The 25,497-nt window shown below is 57.6% G+C and overlaps 1 protein-coding gene across 4 annotated transcripts in view; it reads left to right on the top strand.

The window, feature by feature from the left end:
- Positions 1 to 25,497, top strand: part of LOC104562020 (ankyrin repeat and fibronectin type-III domain-containing protein 1) — a 235,380-nt gene that overhangs the window by 191,171 nt on the left and 18,712 nt on the right. For 3 of the 4 annotated variants that reach the window (XM_061993028.1, XM_061993030.1, XM_061993031.1), the window contains one exon: positions 3,749 to 3,877. The exons of the other annotated variant lie outside the window; for it this stretch is intronic. In XM_061993028.1, coding sequence (XP_061849012.1) covers positions 3,749 to 3,877 — 129 coding nt within the window. The remainder of the gene's footprint in view (positions 1 to 3,748; positions 3,878 to 25,497) is intronic. 4 annotated transcript variants of the gene reach the window in all.

The following is a 25,497-nucleotide window of genomic DNA, read 5'->3' as shown; positions in this document are numbered from 1 at the left end:
CCCAAACCTGGGAGCATACCAATCCTGGGAGCCCCCCAGCCCTGGGAGCATCCCACCCTGGGAACATCCCAACCCTGGGAGACCCCAACCGTGGGAGCACCCAACCCTGGGAGCCCCCCAACCCTGGGAGCATATCAATCCTAGGAGCCCCCCAACCCTGGGAGCATCCCACCCTGGGAACTTCCCAATTCTCGGAGCACCCCAACCCTGAGAGCATCCCACTCTGGGAGCATCCCACCCGGGGAACATCCCAGCCCTGGGAGCCCTCCAACCCTGGGAGCTCCCCAACCTTGGAGGACCCCCAGGCTCAGCCCCAGCACCAGGAGCTCAGGGAAGCTGCCCCAGAGCAGGGCTCAGCAGGGTGAGGGGCGTGGGGCAGCTCAGGCTGCGTTTGCCTGTGTGTGGCCATGGCAGAGCAGGTATGATTCATTCCCTCTCCTGCAGCACAGTTTATGTAAAGCAGCACTGTATAAATAGCCAGATGATACCATAATGTGCTCCTGCCTTTCTAATTAGTGATGCTTCTGCTGGAGCTTTTGGGTCTGGTGGAGGGGAGAGGAGGCTGGTTCATTGCTGAGAGCTGGGTGAGTTGCTCACAGCTCTCAAGGGGGAGGGACTGGCCTGGCAGATGTGCTTTAACCTGGCTGTGCGCAGTTGGAGGCGGTGGGGGAAGCAGCTGGGCTGGCTGGAAGGTTGCTCTGGGGGGGATGAAAGCAGCACCCAGCATCCCAAGGTTCTTGCTCACCTTCTGGCTTGTCCATAGCCTTGCTTGTGCATGCTGAGTAGGGCAGATCTGGGCAGAGAGTGTCGCCTCTCCCCGCGCCTTCCCCCGCCAGGCTGTGCTACGGGGCAGCCATGGCAAAGCCCCACGTGCAGCTCCACCAGCCCACCCTGTCCCAGAGACTGAAGCTCCTTCCTTCCAAGCACTTGTCAGCACCTCACCTGGTTTTCCCCCTGCCAGCTCTCCCCAGTGCCTGCTCCTTCCCTGCCTGGGGCAAGTGTGTGCATCCAAGTGTAACTGTCCCAGTGGGGTTGAAGGCAAGAGGCACGTCCCAGCACAGCAGAGGCATTTGCTCTGAGTGAGGGCAGCTGCTTTCCTGTGTGTGCTTTGGGATTTCCCATCCTTACTGGGGACCAGTTTGGTAGGGGTGGCTGTAATGGTGCAGGGAACGTGGTGGGGATGGGGTGAGCATAGCAAACAGGACAGCGTTGTCTGGGCTGGTCTTTGGAGATGAGCATCCACAGAGCCCTGGCAGCTGGGGACAGAGCCCTGTGGGGTGGCAGGAGTCTCTCCCAGGGCTGTGGGAAGGTGGGCAGTGGGGAAGATTGGAGCAGTGGGACAGTCAGATGCCACTTCAGAGGAAGGCAGCAGCACCCCTTCCCAGCAGCCAGCCCCATCCTTTCCCACTGGGATCCACACCACTCTGGCAACTGGCACAGAGCATGAGCTGGCAGTGCCCACAGCACCTTAAGCTGGGCTTTTCCTCGTTGCAGCCAAGCTGTGGCAGCAGCCAAGAGGAGAGGTGAGGTGGTGGGGATGGTGTTAGCTCAGGGCTCTGCTCAGTGGGCTCTCCCAAGGCGCCCGCATCCCTCCTCTGCCAGCCGCCTCTTCCCCCGGCCTCAAGCTGGGGAGAGCTGGCCTTGGGGTTCCTCGTTGGGTTTCTTTTAAGGCAAAACCTCATCCTTCCCATCAAAGTCACATTTCTTCTCAAGAATGTAAAGAATGGCCCTGGAAGGTCTGAGCGGCTCTTTGCCGGCGGCGCTGGGGCAGACGAGAGCCTTCTCCAGAAAGCTGTCTCCACCCCAGCCCCAGCAACAGCAGCTCATCAGCTGAAAAACACATCAGTAACCAGCCCTAATGAATTGAAGATGTCTGTGTTTAAAATGTATCAGGGGGGGAAAAGAAACTGTTAGCTGGTCGTGGTTGGCTTTAATTGTTGTTGTGAGGGAAGGAGGGGAGCTCTGGTTTCTGAGAAATACCTTCTTGGGTTTGGAGATGCTTTGGTTGAAGGCAGTCAGGACCTGAGAGGAGACAAGGATCAGCTTTAGCAGTGTGTGTGCATTCAAAGGCTGCCCCCAAGCCTGACCCTCCTGCCCTGGGACCTCTGACAAATTGCTCCCGTGCAATTTGCTCAGGCAGAGCGGTGGGAGCAGGTCAGGCTGGTGCAGGACAGAAGGAGGGGAAGAGGCAGTGGCTGTGCTGATGTGCATGGCCAGGCTGGCACACAGCACCAATGCCACCAGCCTGGTCGTGTGCTGTCCTGCTTTGGGCTGAGGCAGAGTGAATGGCATCTGCCAGGGCTCTGTGTTGGGTTGAGGCTGAGCAGAACGTTGGTCCCAGCAGGACATTTGGGTGCTGCTGAGCAGGGCTGCACAGCACTGAGGCCCTTTCTGCCTCTCAGCCTGTCCCCACAGGGAGTGGGCTGGGGCTGGGGGGAGGCTGAGTGTGCACAGGGCTGGGGGGAGGCTGAGTGTGCACAGGGCTGGGGCTGGGGAGAGGCTGAGTGTGCACAGGGCTGGGGCGAGGCTGAGTGTGCACAGGGCTGGGGTTGGGGGGAGGCTGAGTGTGCACAGGGCTGGGGCTGGGGGGAGGCTGAGTGTGCACAGGGCTGGGGCTGGGGGGAGGCTGAGTGTGCACAGGGCTGGGGCTGGGGAGAGGCTGAGTGTGCACAGGGCTGGGGGGAGGCTGAGTGTGTACAGGGCTGATGCTGGGGAGAGGCTGAGTGTGCACAGGGCTGGGGAGAGGCTGAGTGTGCACAGGGCTGGGGGGAGGCTGAGTGTGCACAGGGCTGGGGCTGGGGAGAGGCTGAGTGTGCACAGGGCTGGGGGGAGGCTGAGTGTGCACAGGGCTGGGAGGAGGCTGAGTGTGCACAAGGCCATGACCAGCACAGCTGAGCCCAGCCAGCCCCAGGGCTGGGCCATGCCATGGGCTGTCCTGCCCAGTGTAGGCACTGGGGGGGTTGGCTGGGAGGGGGGTGGCTGCTGGGTCAGGGGGTGGGGAGCAGCTGCACTGGGCAGCACTTGGCTTCTCTTGGGGCTTGTTTCTCTTCATTCCTGCTATTATATTTTATTTCATATAGTTATTATACTTGTTCTTATCTTAACCCATGAGCCTTGATTGTCCTTTCTGCTTCCCCTCCCCACCCCAGGCGAGGTGGCACTGGGAGCAATGCTGGAGGCACTGGGAGTGATGCTGGATCATCCTGCCGAGGGGCTTTGTTGGCACAGACAGGTCTTGCAGCTGAATCCAGTTCAGTTTCCTCCTCCAAACATCTCAGACATGGGCTGAGTTCCATGTCAGCCCTTGTCAGCAAAGGCATCATAGTGCTTGAGAGCCCCAGCTGGGAGGCCACAGGGGCTCTGGGCTTTCCTTGAGGTGATGTGTGGCCGTGGCAGGGGGTTGCTTTGATTCTCTCTGCCAGTGCCAGTTCTGACCTGATCTAGGTGGGACCTGCTTTGCCTGGGGGGTTGGACTAGGTGATCTCTAGAGGTCCCTTCCAACCCCTCCCACTGAGTGGTTCTGTGTAATGCTTCCCTGGCTGCCAGTGCTGGTCCTGGCTCTGCCAGGTGATGCTAAGCCTGCTACAGCTCTGCTGCTCATCCCCAGCCTGGTGCCACGATGTCCTGGTGCCTCTGACCCTCCGGGAGCCCTCTCCTTTCCACACAGCTGCCTGTGTGCTGTGGAGCTGCTGCTGGGAGCCAGGGTGCTTCAGGGACATTTTAACACCTTTCCTCTCCCCTTCCCCAGGTCGGAGAGCAGCCTCTCTAGGTTTGCCCACCGCTTGTCGGTTAAGCAGAAGCAGGAGAAGAGAAGGAAAGCTGAGTATGCCTCAGCCGAGCTGTCAGCCTTCCGGCCCAGGTCTCTGAGCATTGAATGGTAAGAGCTGCAGGACAGGGCTGGAGGAATGGAGCTCCTGCCTCTCCAGTCCTCCCCCTGTCCCCACTGCTACCACTCTCTGTCCTTGTCCAAGCAACATCCCGTGGCACCACGGCCCTTCAAACCCATCCGTCTGCTGCAGAGGCTCAAAGCCAAAACATCTCCCCTCGCCTCAGTGCAGGGAGCATGGGAGCCCCAGGCAGCTCCTTCCTTGGGGAGAGCCATGGGGGACTTTTGGGGCTGATGTGGGACATGGACATGAGTGTCTGTTGGGCCAGGACACTTGAGTGCATGACCTCCAACAGCCCCTCTCCTCTCCTCTCCTCTCCTCTCCTCTCCTCTCCTCTCCTCTCCTCTCCTCTCCTCTCCTCTCCTCTCCTCCAAGGCAACCCTGTATGGATGCAATTCTCCCTCCTTCCCCAGCACTGATGCTGCAAGGCCCCTCATGCCAAGCACAGGGGAGAAGAGAGAGAAAGAAAGAGAGGAAAAGAGGGAGAGAAAGGGAGAGAGAAAGAAAGGGAGAAATCAATTGCTTTGGTTTTGAGTTTGGGTTTCATTTCCCTTGCTCCTTCTGGCATTTCTTGCATGTTCTAACACTTCAGTGTGAGGTTGTGGAGCCTTCCTCAAAGGCTTCCTCTGTCTGTGAGGTTAGTTAGGCATCAAAGCTAACTAGGTATTAATGAGGCCAGACAAAGGCTTGAAGCTGGTTGGTGACAGATTGCTTTCTTCTCCAGCTGCACAACTTTCTTCCCTTTGCTGAAAGCATGTCAGGAAAGCTGTTCTGCACTGGCTATCAATCTTCCAAAGAGACAAATATGGCAATTTGTAGCATACCAAGTAGGAAAACAAGCAAAGAACAAACAGAGTTTCCCTTTATTCGTAACAGAGAGGTTGGTAAATCTCTTCAGCCTTTAAATGTCTCTTTGAAGCCCCCAGATCCCATCTTAGCCCTGCCTGGCACGGTGTCTCTGTGGGATGTGTTCCCTCGCTCTGTAGCGTTTCCCTGGGGGAAGCCATCTGTCTGGTGGTGTTCTGCAAAGCACCTGGTGCAGCACAGGCTCTGTGGCACTGGGAGATGATGCTGGGAGATGATGCAGCTACCTGAGGATGCTGATCCTGCTCAAACAATGAAGGGAGCAGGGAATCAAGGGAGGAATTGTGCCCCTGTGCTGGGCTCTGGGGTGGCTGCAGCTCCAGGGCTGTGCTCAGTGCTGGGCCCCTCACTCACTGCCACAGGGACACTGAGGGGCTGGAGCTGGGGAAGGGGCTGGAGCACAAGGGTGCTGGGGAGGGGCTGAGGGAATGGGGGTGTTGAGGCTGGAGAAGAGGAGGCTGAGGGCAGCCAGCAGCACTCTCTGACACTCCCTGCCAGGAGGCTGCAGGGAGCTGGGGGTCAGGCTCTGCTCCCCAGGCAGCAATGACAGGACAAGAGGCAATGGGCTGCAGCTGCCCCAGGGGAGGCTGAGGCTGGAGCTGAGGCACAACTGTTTCCCTGAGAGGGGTGTGAGCCCCTGTGCCAGGCTGCCCAGGGAGCTGGGGCAGTGCCCAGCCCTGGAGGGATCCCAAAGGCGTGGGGCTGAGGTGCTGAGGGCTGTGGGTCAGTGCTGGGCTGGGCAGGGTGAGGGCAGGGCTGGGACTGCAGCAGCTCCAGGGGCTTTAACAACCCAGATGATCCTGTGATTCAATGATCTCTCCTTGATCTCTCCTTGTGCCTGGGGACACCTCAAAGCCCTGCAGGACAGGTTTCTTGGGCAATGGCAGCCCTCTGTGCCAGGAGCTGCTACAGTGGACAAGATGCCGAGTGTCCCTTTGCTGCCCACCCCACAGCACGGGGCTCCCTCCACAGCCCTGTGTGTCTGTCAGAGCACATCTCCCTACTCACAGGTCATGTTTCTCCTCAGGCACAAGGCAACCTTTATTCACACAGCACGTGTTTGTGTGGTGCCCTGGGTGAGCAGAGCACAGCCCTGCTCCCGAGCTCAGCCCTCGGCGAGCGAAGCCTCCTGAGTTCCACTTGCTTGGGGGAGGGAGGGGAAGGGAGAGAAGGCAGGGAAAAAGTGAAGTATGGAGAAAACACTTCTTTCATTCATATGTTGTTTACTGAAATAAATACTTCATTATTAGGCTTTTTTTTAGGGTATGTTTTTCTCAGAGGCAGTGCCACAAAGTCGCCAGTGTTAGGCCCCGGGAATGTGCCGTATCACCTCAGCCCGTTGCTGCTGAGGTTGAAGGCAGCAGGGTGGTGTGAGGCTTTCCTGAGCTTTGGGGACAGACCTGGGGGCTGCTCATGTCTGCTGTTATATAGGTTTGCTGCTTCCTTTCTCCTGCTCCTTGCTGGACACTGTGTGCTGTGGCTCGTGAGGCACCGAGGCGGCTCGAGCTCCAGATGAGGCAAAACCTAGTGGCTGAGGCAGGGGAGGGTTTGGGGTCTGAGTTATCAAAGCTGTCAAAGCCCTGCTTTCTGCTGCTCTGGGATAGCAATCTCAGTGCAAAGCTGAAGCAGCACCAAGGTGTGTCAGACAAAAGCCCTCTTCATCTGAAGCTCAGCAGCTTCTGCTGTAGAGTGAGGAAGTCTAAGGCTGGAGGCTCCCATGGACATCTCCCACTGTCCCTACAGCACCCCCCAAACACCAGCAATCCCTTTCCTCACCCTGTAGGGTGAATGGAGGCAAAGAGAGCCTTCTCTCCTCTTGCACTTGTCCCCTGAGAAATGATCCCAGTTTGTCTTTGCCCCAAGTGAGTCTCCATGCAATAAAGGGCTGTGATCTGCTGCTTTGCTCCGTGTGTGTGGAGCCTGAGTGCTTCAGCCCCCCTCTCACATCCTTCCAGCTCTGCTGCTCGTTGGGAGCCTCAGTCCTGCAGGTTTGCCCTCCTGGCATCTGTTTGTCTCTTCCTTTCCCTTCCTTGCCTCTCAGTCTGGTTTTCCTTCTTCCATTCATTCCCTTGCTTGCCTTCCCCACCCCACGCTCCTTTTCCCGTTCTCACCTCTTGCTCACCCTGATTTTCCTCTCTTTCCTTTTCCCTGCTGCCTTTTTCTGGGTGGGCTCCTCGAGTGTTTCGTGTCAGGCAGCCTCCCATGGTCAGAAGAGCCTATTCCCATGGCGGCTGAGGAAAAATGCAGCACATTCCTCCCTTCCCCCGGCCCGTTATCTCGGTTCTGCTCCTTGGCTGCCCACCATGAGCTGTTGAAGCAGAGCCTGGCAGCAGTGTGTTGTCTGGTGGTTAGAGGCAGCCAGCCAGCTCTGGTTCTGGTTCAATCCTTCCTGGTCCATGTTGTGCTGCCTGGCAAGTTGCTGAGCCTCTCAGCTCCTCGTTTCCCCTCTGCCAAAGAAGGGGATGCAGAGACCAGCAGCTCCCAGTGCAGGACGTGCCCACCCAGATGGGAAGGCATTTTTGGGTGATGTGCCATGGGTGTCGTGGCTGCTGGGCATCCCTCTGCCGTGGGTCTGTGGGGTGGGGAGGGCAGGGCAGCCACACTGGCACCTTGGGCCTGTCTGAGGCTGCTGCTGTGCCCTTGCCCTGTGTTTCAGGGTTGGTTGTAAAGGTTTTTCATGCAAGCATCTTCATGAAAGTCCTTTACAGTTGTGTGGTGCAGTAATGTCTCCCCTTTGGGTTTCAGTAGCCTCCTGTGGTGTGGAAACCCACCCTAAACCTCTGTGCTGGAGCAGGGAGTCGGTGCCACAGAGGTGCCTGGCTCTGCTCAGCCTGACCCCAGGCTCCTGGCCTCCTGGCACCCGAGTCCCGTGGGCTGCAGAGCCTGTGGGAGGTGCTGAGCTGCTGACTGATCCTTCTGACTGTTCCTGAGCCAGGGCTCTGCAGGGCTGCTACTGCAAAGCTGGACAGGAGCCTCAGGCTGTTCCCGTCCCAGTAGCCTATGGTCGTGCAGGACTCTCCCCAGGACTCTGTCCCTGACAGTCGTCCCTTTGCCAGGGCAGCCAGCACAGAGCCCTCAGCGGTTCTTTGGGGAGGTGAAGAGGAGCAGCACCTTAAAGACAGACATTGTCCAGGTTCCACAGCCCTACTCAAGCTGTTGTGCTCCTAAGCAAAACCGTTCTATGATCCTAACTTAAACTGCATGTCCCTAAGGGGGGACCTCAGCAACACTTACACGGTGGGTGTCAGCAGGATGGGGGACAATTTGTTCTGTGGTGCCCAGGGACAGGACAAGGGGTGATGGACATCAGCTGGGGCACAAACAGTTCCCCTGGCACAGGAGGAGAAGCTGGTTTGGTGCTGAGGGGAGGGAGCCCTGGCCCAGGCTGCCCAGGGAGGGTGTGGAGGCTCCTGCTCAGGAGGTTTCCAACCCCAGCTGGACACGTTCCTGTGCCCCTGAGCCAGGGGAAGCTGCTGGAGCAGGGGCTGGGGCTGCAGCAGCTCTGCAAATCTCCTCCAGCCCCCACCATTCTATAATTCTATGCTTCTATGATTCCCTTCCCAGCCAAGGAAGCTCTTAGCCTGAGAAAGGGAAAACAAGAGGCAAACCCAGGCCCTGAATCTTCCAGGGAAAGAGTGCCAGAGCCTGGGAGACGAGTGGGGATGTGAGAGCAAAGAGATGCTCTGTGCAGGCTGAGCTGTGGGCACCACATTTCCACTGGCTGTGGCGTGGGGCAGCCAAGAGCTTTAGCTCCCCCATGGCATTGTCCTGGCGTGGATGTGGGGTGCCAGGCAGCCCCCCTGAGCTGTGCTGTGCTGAGCACGGGGCCCGGCCGGTGCTGAAATGAAACGCCAGGCGCTTTGTCTCGACTGGGAGCTCTTTAAGCCCTCGCTGGGGAACAATGGCCAAGCTATGGGGTCATTTGTTCTGGTATTTCAGCAGCTCCTCATGATTTATGGGATGTTTTGTTCTGCTGCTTGTCTTAGCTTCCCCCTCTCCACCCTCCCCATCTCCATCCCTTCTCCATTTCAGCTCCTCCTCCCCCTGCTCCCAATTCCCCTAATAGCTGTGGAGCCTCTCTGCCTTGTGAAGTCATGGTATCTGTGACTTATTGAATTAAGCTTTTGGGAGCTGGGCTTGCACACCAAACCACGGCCTGCCAGGGTGCCCTGGGCAACCTGAGCTTCCCTCCAGCCTGCCAGCTGGACTTTGCCATCAGCAGGCAGCTAGAAAGTTGGTTTATAGGTGATAAATGTGGCCAAGAGGAGCCGCAGCCCCAGTGGAGGAGGATGGGGGCAAGGATGGGGGTTTGGCTCCTGCTCCTGGTGCTGCCACCCAACACCCACCAGCACAGCTCCCCGTGGGTGAGGTGGGCACCAGTCAGAGTGACACAGAGCTTTGGGTGTTTGGGAGGTGCCTGGTTCAAGAGGTTGGTCCCCAGCACCCTGGGGATGGCCACAGTCAGTGCCTGGAGGTGTGCGGGGGAAGCTGGTGAGAGCTGGTGGGACTGGGACCGTGTGGGACTACTGATGGGGTTGGGGAGGAGCAAGCCCTCCAAATGCCTCCCCAAAAGTTGGGTTTGCCTTTAGGAAAGGGCTTGAATGATTTATTTGTGGAAAATCCTCTTCTATCCTGGCTGCCTGTGAGTCATCTGCAAACAGAGAGAGGCTGAGGGGCAGCTGCTGCTCACGGGGATGGCGATGTGCCCGCTGCAGCGGCCCTTACCCCAGAGAGGGCCTTGTCAGGGGAAGGGAGTCACAGCCCATGCAGCTCCATTTCTGCCAGGGAGCACTTGGGACCATCCAAATCTGTAGGGTCTGTGCCAGCCTCGTGCCTCCCCTCCTGCTGCCACAAGCCTCCATCAGCCCAGATTTCCTCCTCATCTGTGGAGAGGTAGCGTGGGTTTGGGATTATGGAATCATAGGCTCATTTCAGCTGGAAGAGACCTTTAAGATCATCAAGTCCAGCCTTTGTCCCATCCCCATCAACCACTAGAATTATGGTGAGGCTGGAGAGGTTGGGAGAGGCCCAAGGGCTGGATCTTCTGCTGCCACAGGCGCTGGCTCCAGCACATCCCAACCGTGTTTGTTTCTCACGTGGCTTCAGTGGGAAAAACTGAGCCCTCAGGGAAAGTGACAGCGGGAAAACCTCCAGAGAAGACTGATTTCCAGGTTCTCCCTGTCTGGGACAGGAGCCTTCAGCCAGATCCCTTCCTCTCTGAGAGCACAGGAGGCAAAGGTCATTTATTGAACAGACAGATGGGAAGTGTTGTGCTGCTCTGGCTGCTTCCCTCTGCCGGCGGCGGCTCCGTCCGAGGGATCAGCTCTCACTGCAGCACATCCATTGTCCTCAGCACACTTGGATTTCTCTCAAGCAGCCTGTTTGCCTGATCTGTTTTCATCTTTCCACCATTTCTCTACTTGCAAAGTAGAGTGGATGCCTTGGTCCCTGCTGAGAACTCTGGGAGACGCCTCCCACTCTTGGATCTCCACTGGTTCTGCTCCATGGATGTGTCCGTGCCCAGGAGGTGCCAGCTGCCTGCCACAGTCCTTGGTGTGAAAGGGAAACCTCATGGATGTCTGAGTCTTGATGGGCTACCAAGATGATCAGGGAATCTTTCTGATGAGGAAAGACTGTGGGACCTGGGGCTGTTCAGCCTGGAGAAGAGAAGCCTGAGCTCAGGGGCACCTCAGCAACACTGACAAGTGCCTGAAGGGTGGGTGTCAGCAGGATGGGGCACAGGACTTTGTTCTGTGGTGCCCAGGGACAGGACAAGGGGTGATGGACATCAGCTGGGACACAGGAGGAGAAGCTCCTTTGGTGCTGAGGTGAGGGAGCCCTGGCCCAGGCTGCCCAGGGAGGGTGTGGAGGCTCCTTCTCAGGAGGTTTCCAACCCCAGCTGGACACGTTCCTGTGCCCCCTGAGCCAGGGGAAGCTGCTGGAGCAGGGGCTGGGGCTGCAGCAGCTCTGCAGGGCCCTGCCAGCCCCCATCACTCTGTAATTCTGTGTTTCTGTGATCACTGGGCCTTGCTGCTGATGCCTCTGCGGACACTGGGGTATGGAGACAGAAGCATCATTTTCAGATGGTGCTGACATCTGGTACCTTCAAGGTATGTGAGTGCTTCCAGCCACCCCTTGTCCCTCACACTATGGTAGTCCCTGTTGCACAGGTTTTCTCTGCTCTTAGATAGTTTCCTACTGGCTGAGACACTTCTGTCTGCCAGAGCTTCAGGAACCTCCTGTTTATCTTCCTGGAGAGTGTCTCTCAGTGCCAGGTCAATATTGGACCTACTGGCTTGGATTCTGGCAGCATGGGCAGCACTCAGTGTGGGGAGGCCAAACTGGAGGCAGGAGTCAGCTCAAGACACTTGAGACACGCAGGACCAGGTCCTGGGGTGTGTGTTGGGCTCACTCTCCACCTTTGCTTCTTTCCTGCTGCCAGCACACTCTCTCTTCCCCAATGCTTTGCTTCTCACCCATCTTTCTCACCCACCTTTCCCCTGCCAGCTTGCTTGCTTTTTGGATGAGGCTAAGGAGAAGCAGTTGTGTTCCTCTCTGCTCCTTGTTTCCAAACTCCCTCCCATCCTCCCCAACATGGAAATATTCACCCATCTACCTGAGCTCATCCTGCACTTGCTCTCACCCCAGGGATGTTTCTCCTCATCCCACTTTGCCCTCATTGTCTTTGCACTGTTTAACAAGGAGGGTCAGATAGGGATGAAGATCTGAGCCAAGGAGCTGTTGGACAACATGGAGGAGGTTTTTGCATGTGGGCAGTGAAAAATGGGGCAGATCTGAGAAAAGTTCTAATTTCAGGACCTGGAAAGGCAAGAGCCATGGTCTGCTTTGTCCAAAGTGCAATTAGACACTTGGCAGCAGCTGCCAGTGTTATCATGAGAGGCTGCACATGGTCTTTGGTGTGGAGGTTCACCTGAGCTCTCTCCAGCTCTGTTCAGAGTCTGGTTTCCATCCAAGATGTCTCAACAGGGTCCATAAAGGCTCACCAGTTAGTAGCTGGGAGGCAAATGTGTCCTGCCTGAAGCCAGGGCAGGCTCCTTTCTGGTGGTGTGCTGTGAAAAGCTGGTGCTGCTGGATCGTGGCTACTCAGCTCTTCCCACAGTCTTGTTTCTCCTCTGCACCCCCAGGCTCCATGTTTAAATGATGACTGGTCAGGGCCCAAACTGACTCATCAAAGTGTCTGAGCTTCACCCCTCACAGAGTGGGCTGGGCTGGGGGCCAGGGGAGAAGCAGTGGCCCAGGGCATGGGGGACTTGGCTTCTCCTGGCCCACTGAGTGACTTGAGGGCAAGATCTGCCCCTTGTTGTGCCTCGTTTTCTTGCTCCTTAAAAGGAGCAAAGTGCTGCTGACCTCCTTTCTCAGGCACTCTGAGATGAAGGAGCTGGCTGCTGCATTGGGATGTTTGGTAACTGAGGTCTCTGCTGCTCTCCTGCTTCCCCAGCCCCAGGGACAAGGTGTGGGCTGGCTCCAACCTCCAAGCCGGCAGGTTGAGCTTTGCTGTTGGGCTTTGTAAAGCTGGGATCACAATCTGGAGCTGTTGGCTTTGGCAAAGAGCACCAAGGTCAAGGTTTGTGTGGGGCATGTGGTGTCCTGTGTGGCTGCAACTTTACAGAGTCCCAGAATGGGGATGGGGCTGGAAGGGTCCTGCAGAGCTGCTCCAGCCCCAGCCCCTGCTAAAGCAGGTTCCCATCACTCAGGGGACACAGGAATGTGTCCAGGTGGGTTTGATTCTGTGAAATCCAACAGAGGCCAGACCCTGGGGAGCAAGGAGGCTGCTCTGGACATAAGCTGACTGACGTTTCTCTCAGGCTCTGGCTTTCCCCATTTATACCCAGTGCCTGGACGACTGTCCAGGGGGGTGTCTGAGGGACCCAAGTGAGCTCTTTGGGAAGGTGGATAACCCAGGGGAGCACTTGCTTGCTCTCTGTGCAAGCAGCAGGCTGGTGCTGCCAGGAGGTCTCATCCTCCCAACACTCTCCTGACCCTGCTCTGCCCTGGTGATGAGCTCTGGAAGGCTCCTGCTTTGCTTATGGAGCCGAGCTCCTCCTGGGTGAACTTCACATGAACTCCTGAAGTTTCTTTGGCCATTTTCTCTCCTGCTGCTGCAGGCAGGTCAGATGCAGGCTGTTGTAGTGCACAGGGACCCAAGGCTGCCTTCCCCTTGCACTGATGTGCTCACCTCACCCTCCTGCTGTGCCATGGAGGGGGCACCAGGCTCTCTTCACCCCAAACTCCAGCAGACAGGTAGAGCTGTCCCTGGGCTGCACTGGGACTGTGCTGCTGTAACTGCTGCTTTCCCTGGTCTTAGTGGGGGATGGCTGGAACCCCATTGCAGCACCAGGGCTTTAGTGACCTGCTCAAGGTGGCCTGTGACAGAGGTTGGAGTTAAATCCCCCTACCTCGTCCTGCTCTCACCCAGAGGTCACACTCCCTGGCTCCCACCTCTCTGTTCATACCATGTTGCTTGGTCTGTCACCAAAGAAGGAGGAGAAAGCCTCTGAGCTGAGGGCTTGTTGGCACAGTACATCAGGAGGTGTGATTGCAGCCTGGCAGGGTGCAGCACCCCAGGCCAGCACGTGCCAGGTTGCAGTTGGCACCCAGGGAGGCTTCCCAGGTCCATGGGCATCCAAGTCCTGAGGAAACTGCCTTGCAGTCCACAGCCAGGAGAAGCAAGCGGGAGAATGAGCAGGGTGGGATGAGCAGGGTATCTCCAGAGCATGAGGCTGTCCCCAAACCCTGTTCAGGAGATGGTGAGAGGGAGGAAGGAGACAGCAGCACCCACCATATGTTGAGGCCACCATCTCTGTGGGATGTTTCCCAGCCTCTTGGTGATGGAGAGACCCAAACTGGCCTGAAGCTCCTGCTTGGTGGAAGCATGTGAGCAGGGATGTCCCACGAGCTTGGAGGCATCTCAGAGGTGCTGTGCTCAGAGCAATCTCCCCTCACCCCATGCTGCCACCTCCCATCTTCCAAGGCCACCTGCAGCCACGGCCACTTGCCACCCTGGCTCTTTGTGTGCTGCAGGGAGGTCACCCTCCTGTGCTCCCATGGAGGGAGAACCTCTTGCCTGACTCCTTGGTTGTAGCTGGACCCAGCAGACTCTTGTCCTTAGGGCTGGGTAACACTTTCCAGCAGTTTGTTTGCTTCCACCTTTGCCAGCCTTTAACTGTTTGGGCTGATTTGTTTCCGTGCTCTCTCTGCCTCAGGCTGAACTTTTTCTTTCCAAGTTGTAGCAGAAGGTTGGGGGTGGGGGGTGGAAATGGCAGCTTTGCCAAACCTTTGCTTGGGTGGCTTTTCCTTTTTATCCCCTCCTGTCTCGTTGTTTGAGGACTTGTGGTGCCTCCACGCTTTGGAAAAGAGACTTGAAATTTGGCAGGCACGGCACATTCCTGGTGGAAATCAACACAGATTTGGTCAAACTGTTAGCCTTTGGAAGGCATGTGGCTGTGGATGCTTGGAAGAGCTCTTCAGAGGGGAGCTGCTAAAGTCCCCAGCTGCAAAAAGCCTCTGGTCACTGCTCTGCTGCTCTGCTTTCCACTGGGCAACCCCTCAGCCCTGAGTTCAGGTCAGGATTGGTCCCTGCAGGGAGCTTGAGCTGTCTGGGGCTGCTCATCTGCAAATCTCAAAGCCTTTTACAAAGGATGACAGGATCTTCATCTCCATCTACGTGTGGAAACTGCCTGTGGGCATCTCACCCATGGTACAGAAGGAATAGAGCTGAGGTCAGCTTGGGCAGCATCTTGTCTCTAGACTCCTCAGTGAAAGAGTGTTTGCCAGTGCCTCCATGTCCTGTGAGACCTTGGGAAAGGGCATTTGCAGCCCTGGTGTTATCCATGGATGTGTCCTGATGGTCAGAGGTTTGACCAGGTGATTGCTGTGGCTTTCAACACTGTTCTTTTCTATTAAGGTGGAAATCTTTTGTGCTTGCTGCTCTAGGGGCTCTGACAATTCCTCCCCAGGCTCTGTTGTCCTCAGCTGGAGCTTGTCCACCTGATGGTACCTCAAAGCTTTCTGCAGCTAGAGGGAGAAGAAAGTGACACATGAGGTGGGAAAACTCCCCTCTGATGGAGGCAGGAGGCAAACCTGGTTAGGAAGGGAGCCTGCCTGGGGGTGAGCTGTGCTGGGCTGCTGCCCTTACCAGACTGCTGGAGCAGCTGGGGGGTGATTTCTAGCAAAATCAGAGAATGACAGCATGGTGGGGGCTGGAAGGGCCCTGCAGAGCTGCTGCAGCCCCAGCCCCTGCTCCAGCAGCTTCCCCTGGCTCAGGGGCACAGGAACGTGTCCAGCTGGGGTTGGAAACCTCCTGAGCAGGAGCCTCCACACCCTCTCTGGGCAGCCTGGGCCAGGGCTCCCTCACCTCAGCACCAAAGGAGCTTCTCCTCCTGTGCCAGGGGAACTTTGTGTTCATTGGGCACCACAGAACAAAGTGTCCCCCATCCTGCTGACACCCAGCCTTTAGGCACTTGTCAGTGCTGCTGAGGTGCCCCTGAGCTCAGGCTTCTCTTCTCCAGGCTGAACAGCCCCAGGGCTGCAGCCTTTCCTCCTCACACACATGTTCCATCCCCTCAGCACCTTGGTGTCCCTGCACTGGCTTCTCTGCAGCAGTTCCCTGTCTCTCTGCAGCTGGGGAAATGGCAAGGAAAGGTTGTTTTCTCCTCCTGGATTGCAGAGCACAGCCCCTGACTCCAGTGCAGACACCCAGAGGGAAGGTTGGCTCCCGAGCGCCGTTGTAGTTGGGTGGCACAAACCAGCGTTGGAGCTGGGAGGTGTTGGCACCAGCCTGGCACAGTGGTGGGCAGGGTCAGAGCAGCCCACAGCGGGTGCTGGCAGGGAGCTGGTGGTGGAGGGTGCTGGGAGCAGCTCCTGGAGTGCAGCTATACCGAGCAAGCAGCCAGCTGAGCCGTGGCCCCGGCAGCCCGAGCCAGGGAGCGGCTGTTCTGGGCAGCGGTGCCAGGGATACCCCGTGGGCATGGCCACTGTGCCCAGTGCTGCCACTGCCTCCTGCCCCTTGCCTTCCAGAGGGAAAAGGGGGTTTTCTGGCTGCAGGAACATTTCCCAGCTGGGGAGCAGCGCTGGAGCCGGGTGTGTGCGTTTGTCTGCTCCTCCATTGTGTCTTGTTGTCTCCTCCTCCCCGCCGAGATCAATGTCTGTGGTCTGCCTTTTATAACCCCTTTGGGTGCAGCTCTGGAAGTCCTCAGCCAGCAGCACTGCTTTGCATCCTTGCAGCTTCATTGCTCTCGAGCAGCTCAGGCCTTGTCTATCTGGCTGGCTTGGGTGGGATGATGGATGGGAGGTGGGCTTCCAGAGCCGAGCTGGGGAGGCGCCCTGCGGGGCTGTGCAGGCACTGGTGGGGTGCAGGTGGCTGAGGATGGGGACTAGCCACAGGTATGGGCTCAGGTGACCTCCAGAAGTCCTTCTTGGGCCAATTTCCCCACAGTTGCATGGGTCTGGAGAAGAGGTGGCTTCCACCGAGGGCTGGGGCTCACCAGCGTGTTCTTGCCGGGGGCAGCAGATGGCGCAGGAGGGCAAAGGATTTGCTCGTCCTCCCCACGGGTCTGGGTTCAAGGGCATCTCCTCTCACTGCTGTGATGAGGCTGCAGGTCTCAGCCCTCATGGCCTGTGGCTGTGGCCACGTAGCAGAGCGAGCTGCAGCCCCAGGGCCAGGCAGTGGGGATGCAGCTGCCCCAGTTTCCAACAGAGTGGGGAGCTCAGCCAATGTTGGAACCATAGCAAGGAGCCTGGGGGTGTGAGTGCTGCAGAGTCCAGCCACCCAGGAGCAGTGCAGAGGAGCCTGTCTGAGAGGGGAGAGCACTGGTGGGCCTCAGCAGGGGCAAGGAGGAGGCAGTGCAGGATGTTACCCTGGTGCAAGGCCATGCTGATGCACAGATCATCCCTCCCACACCCGCTTGAGTCATCCTGAAGACCAGTGAGTGCTTCTTCCTGGCTCTCAGGGGGTCTCATGCACTGGGGTGCAGGTATGTGACAGCCTTCAGAGGAGCTGGGGCAATGCCCTCCTGGCCCCTGTAGCCCCTTCTCCCATCGGGATGGCCTTTGGGTGCAGCCACTGGCCCCGTGCAGGCTGGTGTTGCCACAGCAGCTCTGCCAGCCGCCTGCCCCGAGGTGAGGGTGATGGGACCAAGCTTGGCTGGGCATGGTCTTCCATCCCTTCTCCCAGCACAGCAGCCAGGCCCTGGCCACAGAGTCAAGCATCCCCACTCTGTGCATCCCCCTTTGTGCTCCAGTTGGGTTCCAACCTGAGTCCTTTGTGACCCTCCAGAGATATTTTCTTTCCTCTCCCTCCTTCAGCCTTCCGTGATCTTTGAGCCCAGGAGTCGGATGACTCAGCTCCCGCATTTGATACCCCCCGAGAAGAGTTTGCACACATGCAGCCTTGGCACAGAGCAGGGCTGCTTGCTGGCAGGCTGGGCTGGGATAAGGTTTCTTCCTGCCAGAGGGGCAGCGAGTCCCCACGGCTCATCTCATCCGCTTCTAACGTGCGGAAGTCTGATTTAGCCAGGCTGGTGCCAGCGGGTCGGAGGTGCCATCCAGAGCACTTGCTGACCTGCCCCCAGCATCCAGGCTCCTGCAAAGGCAGGAGGAAGTGGCGCTGCAAAGCACAGCAAGGGCTGGGCCGGTCCCTGTGTGCTTGGGGCATGTGCCTGTCCTCCCTCCCGTCCCTACCTGCCAAGGGCCGGCTGGCTGCGGGTGCCAGGGGCGTCGGGCACAGTTTGGGTGCTGGGGCTGAGCTGCTCGTGCTGGCAGTGAGCAAGGGGCATGGTCAGCAGAAGTTGACACCGATGTCAGTCCTGTGAAGGGCAGTTTGGGTGCTGACCTTTAGGTCCTGGCCCTTTCTGCTGCGAGCAGCTCAGCTCTGCAGGCAGCTCCTGACTCGAGCAAGGAGCGCCCGGCCAGCCCCTGGGTGCTGGGCTCCCTCCCTGAGCTGCTGGGCAGGCACAAGCTCACAGACCCTGCAGTGCAGAGGTTTGCAGGGGGCAGCTTAGAGGGGGCAAGGGTTTGGCAGGATGCAGGGGTTTGCAGGGCACAGGGGTGTGTAGGGCACAGGGGGTTGTAGTGCACAGGGGGATGCAGGACACAGGGGTTTGTAGGGCACAGGGGGTTGTAGTACACAGGGGGTTGTAATGCACAGGGGGATGCAGGGCACAGGGGTTTGTAGGGCACAGGGGGTTGTAGTACACAGGGGGTTGTAATGCACAGGGGGATGCAGGGCACAGGGGTTTGTAGGGCACAGGGGGTTGTAGTGCACAGGGGGTTGTAATGCACAGGGGGATGCAGGGCACAGGGGTTTGTAGGGCACAGGGGGTTGTAGTACACAGGGGGTTGTAATGCACAGGGGGATGCAGGGCACAGGGGTTTGTAGGGCACAGGGGGTTGTAGTGCACAGGGGGATGCAGGGCACAGGGGTTTGCAGGGCACAGGGGGTTGTAGTGCACAGGGGGATGCAGGACACGGGTTTGCAGAGCACAAGGGTTTGTAGGGCACAGGGGGTTGTAGTGCACAGGGGGATGCAGGGCACAGGGGTTTGCAGGGCTCAGGGGTTTGTAGTGCACAGGAGGATGCAGGGCACAGGGGTTTGTAGTGCACAGCGTGTTGCAGGGCACAGGGGTTTGTAGGGCACAGGGAGTTGCAAGGCACAGGGGATTGTATGATGCAGAGGTTTACAGGGCACAAGGAGTTGCAGGGTATGGGGGGTTGTATGGTGCAGGGATTTGCAGGGCACAGAGTGTTGCAGGGCACGGGGTTGCAGGACATGGGGTTGCAGGGCACTGGGGTTTGTAGGGCTCGGGGGGTTGTAGGGTGCAGGGTTTGTAGGGCACAGGGGTTTGTAGGGCACAAGGGGTTGCAGGGCACTGGGGTTTGTAGGGCACAGGGGTTTGTAGGGTACAGGGGGTTGCAGGGCACGGGTTTGTAGGGCACAGGGGTTGCAGGGCACAGGGAGCTGCAAGGCACAGGGGTTGCAGGGCACAGGGGTTTGCAGGGCACAGGGGGTTGCAGGACACAAGAGGTTGCAGGGCACTGGGGTTTGTAGGGCACTGGGGTTTGTAGGGCACAGGGGGTTGTAGGGTGCAGGGGTTTGCAGGGCACAGGGTGTTGCAGGGCACAGGGTGTTGCAGGGCACAGGGGGTTTGTAAGCTTCTGCCCCAGCTCAGGGCAGCCCATCCTGCTGAGTCCTGTCTCCATCAGGTTCCAGTTAAAACCAAATGCCTGCTCCAGCCCGAGCTGTGCTGCCGTTTGAGCCCTTCCAAAGAAGTGAAACAAATACCCCCGGACTGCAATTCCAATTGCAGCTCAATTAGGGCTCGTTCCCAGTGCGATCATAAAACCTCCAGTACGAAAACAAACAACCCAAGCAAACCACATCCAAGGCTGACAGCATCCTCTGGAATGCCTTTAAAATAACAAGGGGTTGAGGGGGGGGGAAAGCAGAGGGAGATGAAAGCGGCGTGGCCGGTGGCAAAGGGGGCTTGTGTGGGCCAGAGGTGGGCTGGGCAGGTGTGTGGCCTTGGGGATGGGATGCAGGGTGGAAGGGATGGGTGTGATGGAGCTGGAGCAGCAGGGTGGAAGGGATGGAGATGGGGCAGCGTGGGGGAGTGACTCAGGAAAGGGTTGAGCTGCTTTCCCAGCCGGGCTTTTGCGGGGTGAGGAAGAGGAGGGACTGCTACAGGGGGCACCTGGGGAGCTGGTGCTGGAGCAGGATGGGGAGGTCGAGGGGGTTGGCAACAGGAGGCTTGAGGCAGCTGGAATGTGTGTCCCACGTAAGGCTGGCTTGTGCCCCATCCAGCCAGTCTGGTGCCGCGGGTCGGGTTTCACGTCGGGGCTTGAAACGCGCCCATATTTAGCGTGTGCTGAGCCGGCCCCGTCGGGGAGGGGAAGCCACAGCAGCTCTCCTCGTAAAGAAAAAGCCAAACAAAAACAATGTCATTAAAGAGCCTCAGCACTGCGTGTTCCCACTGCAAGAACGTCCCTACCCGGGGCTTGCTCGCTCGGGTGCTTCGTGTCAGGCAGCAATTAAGGGTTGGCTTTGTGGGGAGAGCAGCCCGGGAGGGTTCACCCCGGCTGGCTGATGGGAGAGCTGAGCTGAGGGCAGAGCTGCCATCCCCAGGGCCTGGGCTGCTGAGGAGGAACCAGGGGGGTTGTTTTTGGGGTGGGTGTTGGGAGATGCTGCCCAGCCCCTCCAGGAAGGGACAGTGTTCACCTGGAGCTCACGTACCCTCTCGGCTCTGTCCCCACGGAAAGCTGGGAGCACAGCGGCAGAAAAGCGGGTTTTCTAGGTGTGAGCCTCCAGGAGCTCTGCTGGGGCAAAGCCTTGTGAAAACACTGAAGTGGAGCTGGGCTGGATGCAGAGCTGAGGGTCTGACGTTGCTTTTCCCACCCAGCATCTCCTCCCTGACCCATCTCCACAGATCCAAGCCTCTGAGGTTCTATGTTTCCTCTCCCTCAAGGGTGAGGAGTGCCCAGGGCCAGGCTGTGCCAGCCCATGCCCCCATCAGAGCACCTGAGCTGGTGGCACCATCAGCATCCTCTGCTTTGGTGAGAGAGTCAAGCATTGCTCAGCATCCTTTAGCATGGTCCCCAGGGAGAAGTGCCCCAGTGCCCTGGTGATGCTGCTGGGTGCAGGCAGGGCAGGAGCTGCCCCAGAGGGACACTGGTGCCTGCAGGTCCCAGCCACAATGACCATCTGCCATGGGGTACTGAGGAACTGAAAGTCTATCTGGGGTCGTATTTTAATGGGAGTTGAGCTACAGGCTCCTTCTGAGCTCACTTAAAAGCAGTGATCAGGATGCTTAATTAAAAAGGGGAGAAAAAAAAGAAGTCAGCAGCAGCATTATTGTGTTGCAGCAGAGTCTTCTGGAGCAGCTCAGCTCCCTTCCTCCCTCACACAGGCTGCTGGGACTGCAGGAATGGGTGTTTCATGGGCAGCCTCCACTGCCTGTCAGCAAGTGATCTACTTGGTTGGCTCCAAATGCCTCTTGGAGTCCTGAAGTCTCTGTCTCTCCCATATTCAGAGCCTGGGATTTAGGATGGAGATGTGGTGGGGATGAGCTGTGTGGGACATGGTGTGTGTGGCCCCACATACCTCCCACTGCCACAGCCCCTCCAGCAGCCCTGAGAGCTGAGCCCAGGGGACCTGACCACACCACTCCCAGCCCAAACAGTCCCCATGGGATGCAGAAGCCACCTTGGGAACATCCTGGATGGAAAGGCATGATGACACTGACCCCCATCTTGCTCCCACAGAGGATTCCTCTGCTCCTTCCCCTGCAGCAGTGCTGGAGGCTGGTGGGACGCTGCAGGTCTTGCCCAGGATGAGGCTGCATCACACAGTGCTGTGTTCAGTGGTGGGCTGGGCAGGGTGAGGGCAGGGCTGGGACTCCAGCAGCTTCAAGGGCTTTGCCAACTCAAATGCATCTGTGATTCTATGATGTGCTCTTCTCCTCCAGCTTCTTTGGGTTCTGAGCTGCTGGGAGCTGCCTTTCAGTGTTCCTGTTCCATGATGTGATGGGCTGAGTGGCCAAGGGGATCCACCCTCTGCTGCTGTGGTTCATGAGCTCCTCAAGAAGCACCTACATGCACCACAGCAAGCTTGGTGTGGACATGGCAAGAGACAGAGTGTAGCCACCCCACCATTCCCACCCCAGCACTACCACTGCAGTGCCCAGTGCCTGACAGGCTTTGTGCCACCCTGAGGGCTGTGCAGCAGCTCCTGGCCTTGCACCATTCTGAGCTCCTCTGAGCATTGGGCTAATAGCATTGGGCTTCTGGAGCTCAAACAAAAATGTACTGGCTGGAGCAGGGGCTATATAAGTTAGTTGTTATTGCTAAACAAAAGAGGCATGTTCCTTTGAGCCTCATGCAAAACAAAACCCAGCAGGGCTGGCCAGGAAGGGAAAATCCGTAGGAAACAAACAAACAAAGCCCTGGGGTTTGGTTTGGTGCCTTTCCCTGGACCCAGGTTTCAATAGGCAAGTGCATTTTCCAGACATGCAGATGATTGTGCAGAGCAAGGAGGGGTTTGCTCCATCTCTGCACAGCACAACGTGTCCAGCGCTCGGGAGGTCTGTGCAGGTCGGTCCCCGAGTCCGGCCTCACAGGGATGCTCAGCACAGGGCTTGGTCTGAGCTGGGGCTGTGCCTTTTGAGGGGTTGTGAAATCCTCTTTTGGAAGGGCTCCTCAGCTCCTGCTCCATTTTGGATCTAGCCTGTATTTCCCCAGACCTCATGCTCATGCAGAAGGAGTGCATCAGCATCTGGGACCTGATCTAGGTGGGACCTGCTGTAGCAGGGAGGTTGGACTAGGTGATCTCTGGAGGTCCCTTCCAACCCCTACCATACTGTGATCTCCTTTGGACACTGCTCTTTGGGTTTGGGTCCCCATGATCCCAGAGGATCTCTTCTGTGTGTTAGGAGCTCAGAGTGGGGTCTGGTGTCCCAGAGTGTCTGGTGCATGGGTGGTTGTGACGATAAGTGTGATTTCCCCTGTGCCCCAGGGGTGAGTGTGGCTGAGCAAAAAGCCCTTGTGCTCACATGTCTTTGGGACCAGCCTGTCTGGTGATCTCACTGCTCATCTCTTGCTGTTGATGTCTTGCTGCAAGCTCCCAGTTAGCAGTTGGCTGTGTTGGTTTGGCTCTTGCTGATCACTGGTATTTAGACTTGTCCCTTCCTCTGCCAGTTGATGTTTGTGGATAACCCTACACCCCAAATGGGTTCAGGGAAGCATCCCTGGCAGCTTGTGCTAATGTACCACTGACATGCACAGCACTGTGAGCTCTGCCAGAGCCCAGGCCTCCTCCTCCCCCATGCCCTAAGCCTTCTCCTCCTTGCAAAGCATCAACACCTTCCATGCTCTGTCCTTCACGCTGGCTTTCCTTGCACACTGAGCCCCTTGGCTTCTCTTTGCTGCATCAGGCAGTGGGTGGTAGGGAGCAGGACCCCTGAGCTCATCAGGCAGCCTCAGCTTTTGGCTGCAAAGCCACTAGCATCAGCAACAGCATCACTTGCACGTGAGCCTTTCACAGCCCAGGCTCCCACTGGGAGGTGTGTGGGATGGCCAGTGTGGTCCCCACCAGCCGTGGCTGGGGTCCCTCAGGCAGCATGGCCTTCTCCTACCTGCCCAGGTGCCACCAACCTCTGTCCAGGCACCTGGCAGCCAGGAGGACAAAGCCCACAGTCCCTCTGGGGCTCACACATTCGGTGCAGTGGGTGCCTGAGGCTGATGCTCGGGATGAGCTGTGCTCCTGCCAGCCTGGAGCCTGGGCCACCCCAGCAGGGAGAGCAGCCCTGTCTGACATGGACTGGCTCCCAGCTGGAGGCTTGGAGAGGCCCTGGAACAAAATGCACTTTAAACCATGTAATGACACCCATTGTAGCACTGTTCCCTAGGCCAAGGCCTGTGGCATTGGAAACATCAACCCCCAGAAGGAGCAGAAGCCACAGCTTGGTCTGCCACTGCCTGCTGGGTTCAGTTGCAGGAAGGAGAAAGGAAGGGAGAAATGCAGTCAGGTTGTGCACATCCATCCTTTGGTGCTCATAAAAGCACATCCTCCATGCCCTGGCTTCATGAGCTTGCTCTGGCTAGCCCTAACCCATCCTTCTGCAGCAGCTCAGCCTGGTCCATGCAGAGGAGGCTGGAGTTGCCTGGTGTGTGTGTGTGTGTGTGGCTTTATGGCCTCACAAACACACCCCCCCAGCCCTAAAAGCAAAGAGCTGGGGCAGCCCCAGCCCCCAGTGCTGTGTTTGCAGTAGGTGGGTGAATAATTAGCCACAAGAACTGATTGTGGTTGGAGAGAAAGTCAATATGGCTGCCCTGAGACTAAAGGCAGAGGTGGTGGGACCTCCTGCGTGCCCTCAGGGTGAGCTGCTGATGTCTGTGGGTGGTGGTAGCACTTGTCACTTGCTCCAGCACAAAGTTCAGCTGGAGATAAATCAAGGCAGCTTCCCTGAGCCCCCTGTGACTCAACCACAGGGCAGGAAACCCTTTTACCCTGGGGGCAGAGGGTTTGATGTAGATAGATGCTCACTCCCTGGGCTCTGCATGATTTCTGTCTCTTTGTTTCTCATTAAAAGCAAATCAGAGGAGGGAAAATAGTGAGAAATGTCTCTGTTTCTACCACCTCTTCCTCCAAGTCCTGCAGTCTGGGTCCTGTTTGAATTGGCAGCAGAAAGTGCTTTTGCTCCAAAGCACCACACCTCTTCCATTCTGCAGGCATGGATGGAGCAGGAATCTCTTACAACAAGGTCTACTCCAGCTTCCAGAGAGGTGCTTTTGAGATCTTCCTTTCCTGATGTGGGGGAGCACCTTGGATGAAGGGGATGGAGCATCTTGTCAGCCAGGCTGATGAAAGAGCAGTTGACACCTCCAGGCAGCAGCTGGAGGTGGAGAGAGAAGGACCTGGGCATCAGGGAGCTCTGAACACAATGGCAAGGGTTTGCTGGAGTGGCTCTCAAGTCACCTATTTCTTTCTCTTGAGTGTGTCAGGTAGCACTTTGCTTCTCAGGCTTGGTCAGGGGGCCAGGACTTCACCTTCCTGGTTGCCTCTCCCTGCACAGGCCCACGGGTGGCTTTTCCCTCTGCATTTCCAGCCACCAGTGACAGCAAAGCTACTCTCATGATGCTTTTCCCCCTCTTTCATTGTCTGGGGTCTTGTGTTTGCCACCTGTAGAGGAGCCCTCAGCAGTATCCATGCCAGGGGCTGCTCCATGTCCGTGGTGAAACGCTTTGTGCTCCCTCTGCCTTAGGCAAGCTGAAGGCTGTGCCCAGCTGGGTGGGTGCCAGTGAGCCCAGGGATGGTTCTGCAGCCCTTTGCCATGCTGGGTGGGTTTCTCTCTCTGTGGTGATGCCCTCCTTCCTCCCCATCAGCACCAGCACCCTGCTGTGTGCCTCTGAAGCTGATGTGGCTGCTCTTGACGCTCAAGAGCTCTAAATCCATAGACTGAAGCCAGGGAGATGCATAATGGGCAGGAGCCAACCTCCCCACCTTTCCCCACTCCCAAATATCAAGAGCAGTAGAAGGTGAAGGGCCTTCTGCAGCCCACTGTGCCTCCTCAGAAGTGGGGCCACGTAGTTATTAATATCCTGCCTCCTGATGATGGCTTTATAAACACAGTCACCACAGGCCCAGCTTGGCAGTAGCATTTTGGCATGACCTCCCAACCAACTGTCACGCTTCTTCTCGTGCCTCCCTCCCCATCCTGCTTGGTATCTAACCAACAAAGTGATCCTGAGACCCTGAGAGTGGTTGTGCTCAGGAGCTGTTGCTCTTTAGACCTGATGCTCCTCGTCTGGGACCTGTGCCACGGGCTACTGGTGAGAGGGGGATCAGATGTTTGATGCCAGTCCTGGCTGCTGGAAGGGCTGGCTCATGGGCAGAAAGCCCCAGGCAGAAGCAAGGAACCCACTCTGGGGACTTTGCCGGGAGTGAGTGAGGTCTGGGTGGGTCATGCTGCAGGGAGAGGGGCAGCTGCTCCTCTGTGAAGCCAAGGAGAGGTGCCAGCTTTCCTAGCACATGTTTATCGAGGCTGTTTAAAGTAGAAATCAGATGCAGAGTGGAGGAGAGATCTTGCAGCTTAATCAGTGTGGGTGGAGAAGGTGAGAAGCAGCTGTGGAGCCCAGGTGTGCTGATGAGCAGGAGACTGGGGGGCACTGGTCAGGAGCTGGCGTTGTCTCAGTGGCTGTTCCCTTTTGTCTGTTCCCTGCTCTTGCTTCACTCCCC

This window comes from Colius striatus, chromosome 3, assembly GCF_028858725.1.
Source record: "Colius striatus isolate bColStr4 chromosome 3, bColStr4.1.hap1, whole genome shotgun sequence".
In the NCBI taxonomy this organism is placed as follows: Eukaryota; Metazoa; Chordata; class Aves; order Coliiformes; family Coliidae; genus Colius; species Colius striatus.
This window is presented reverse-complemented; position numbering and strand designations above follow the sequence as displayed.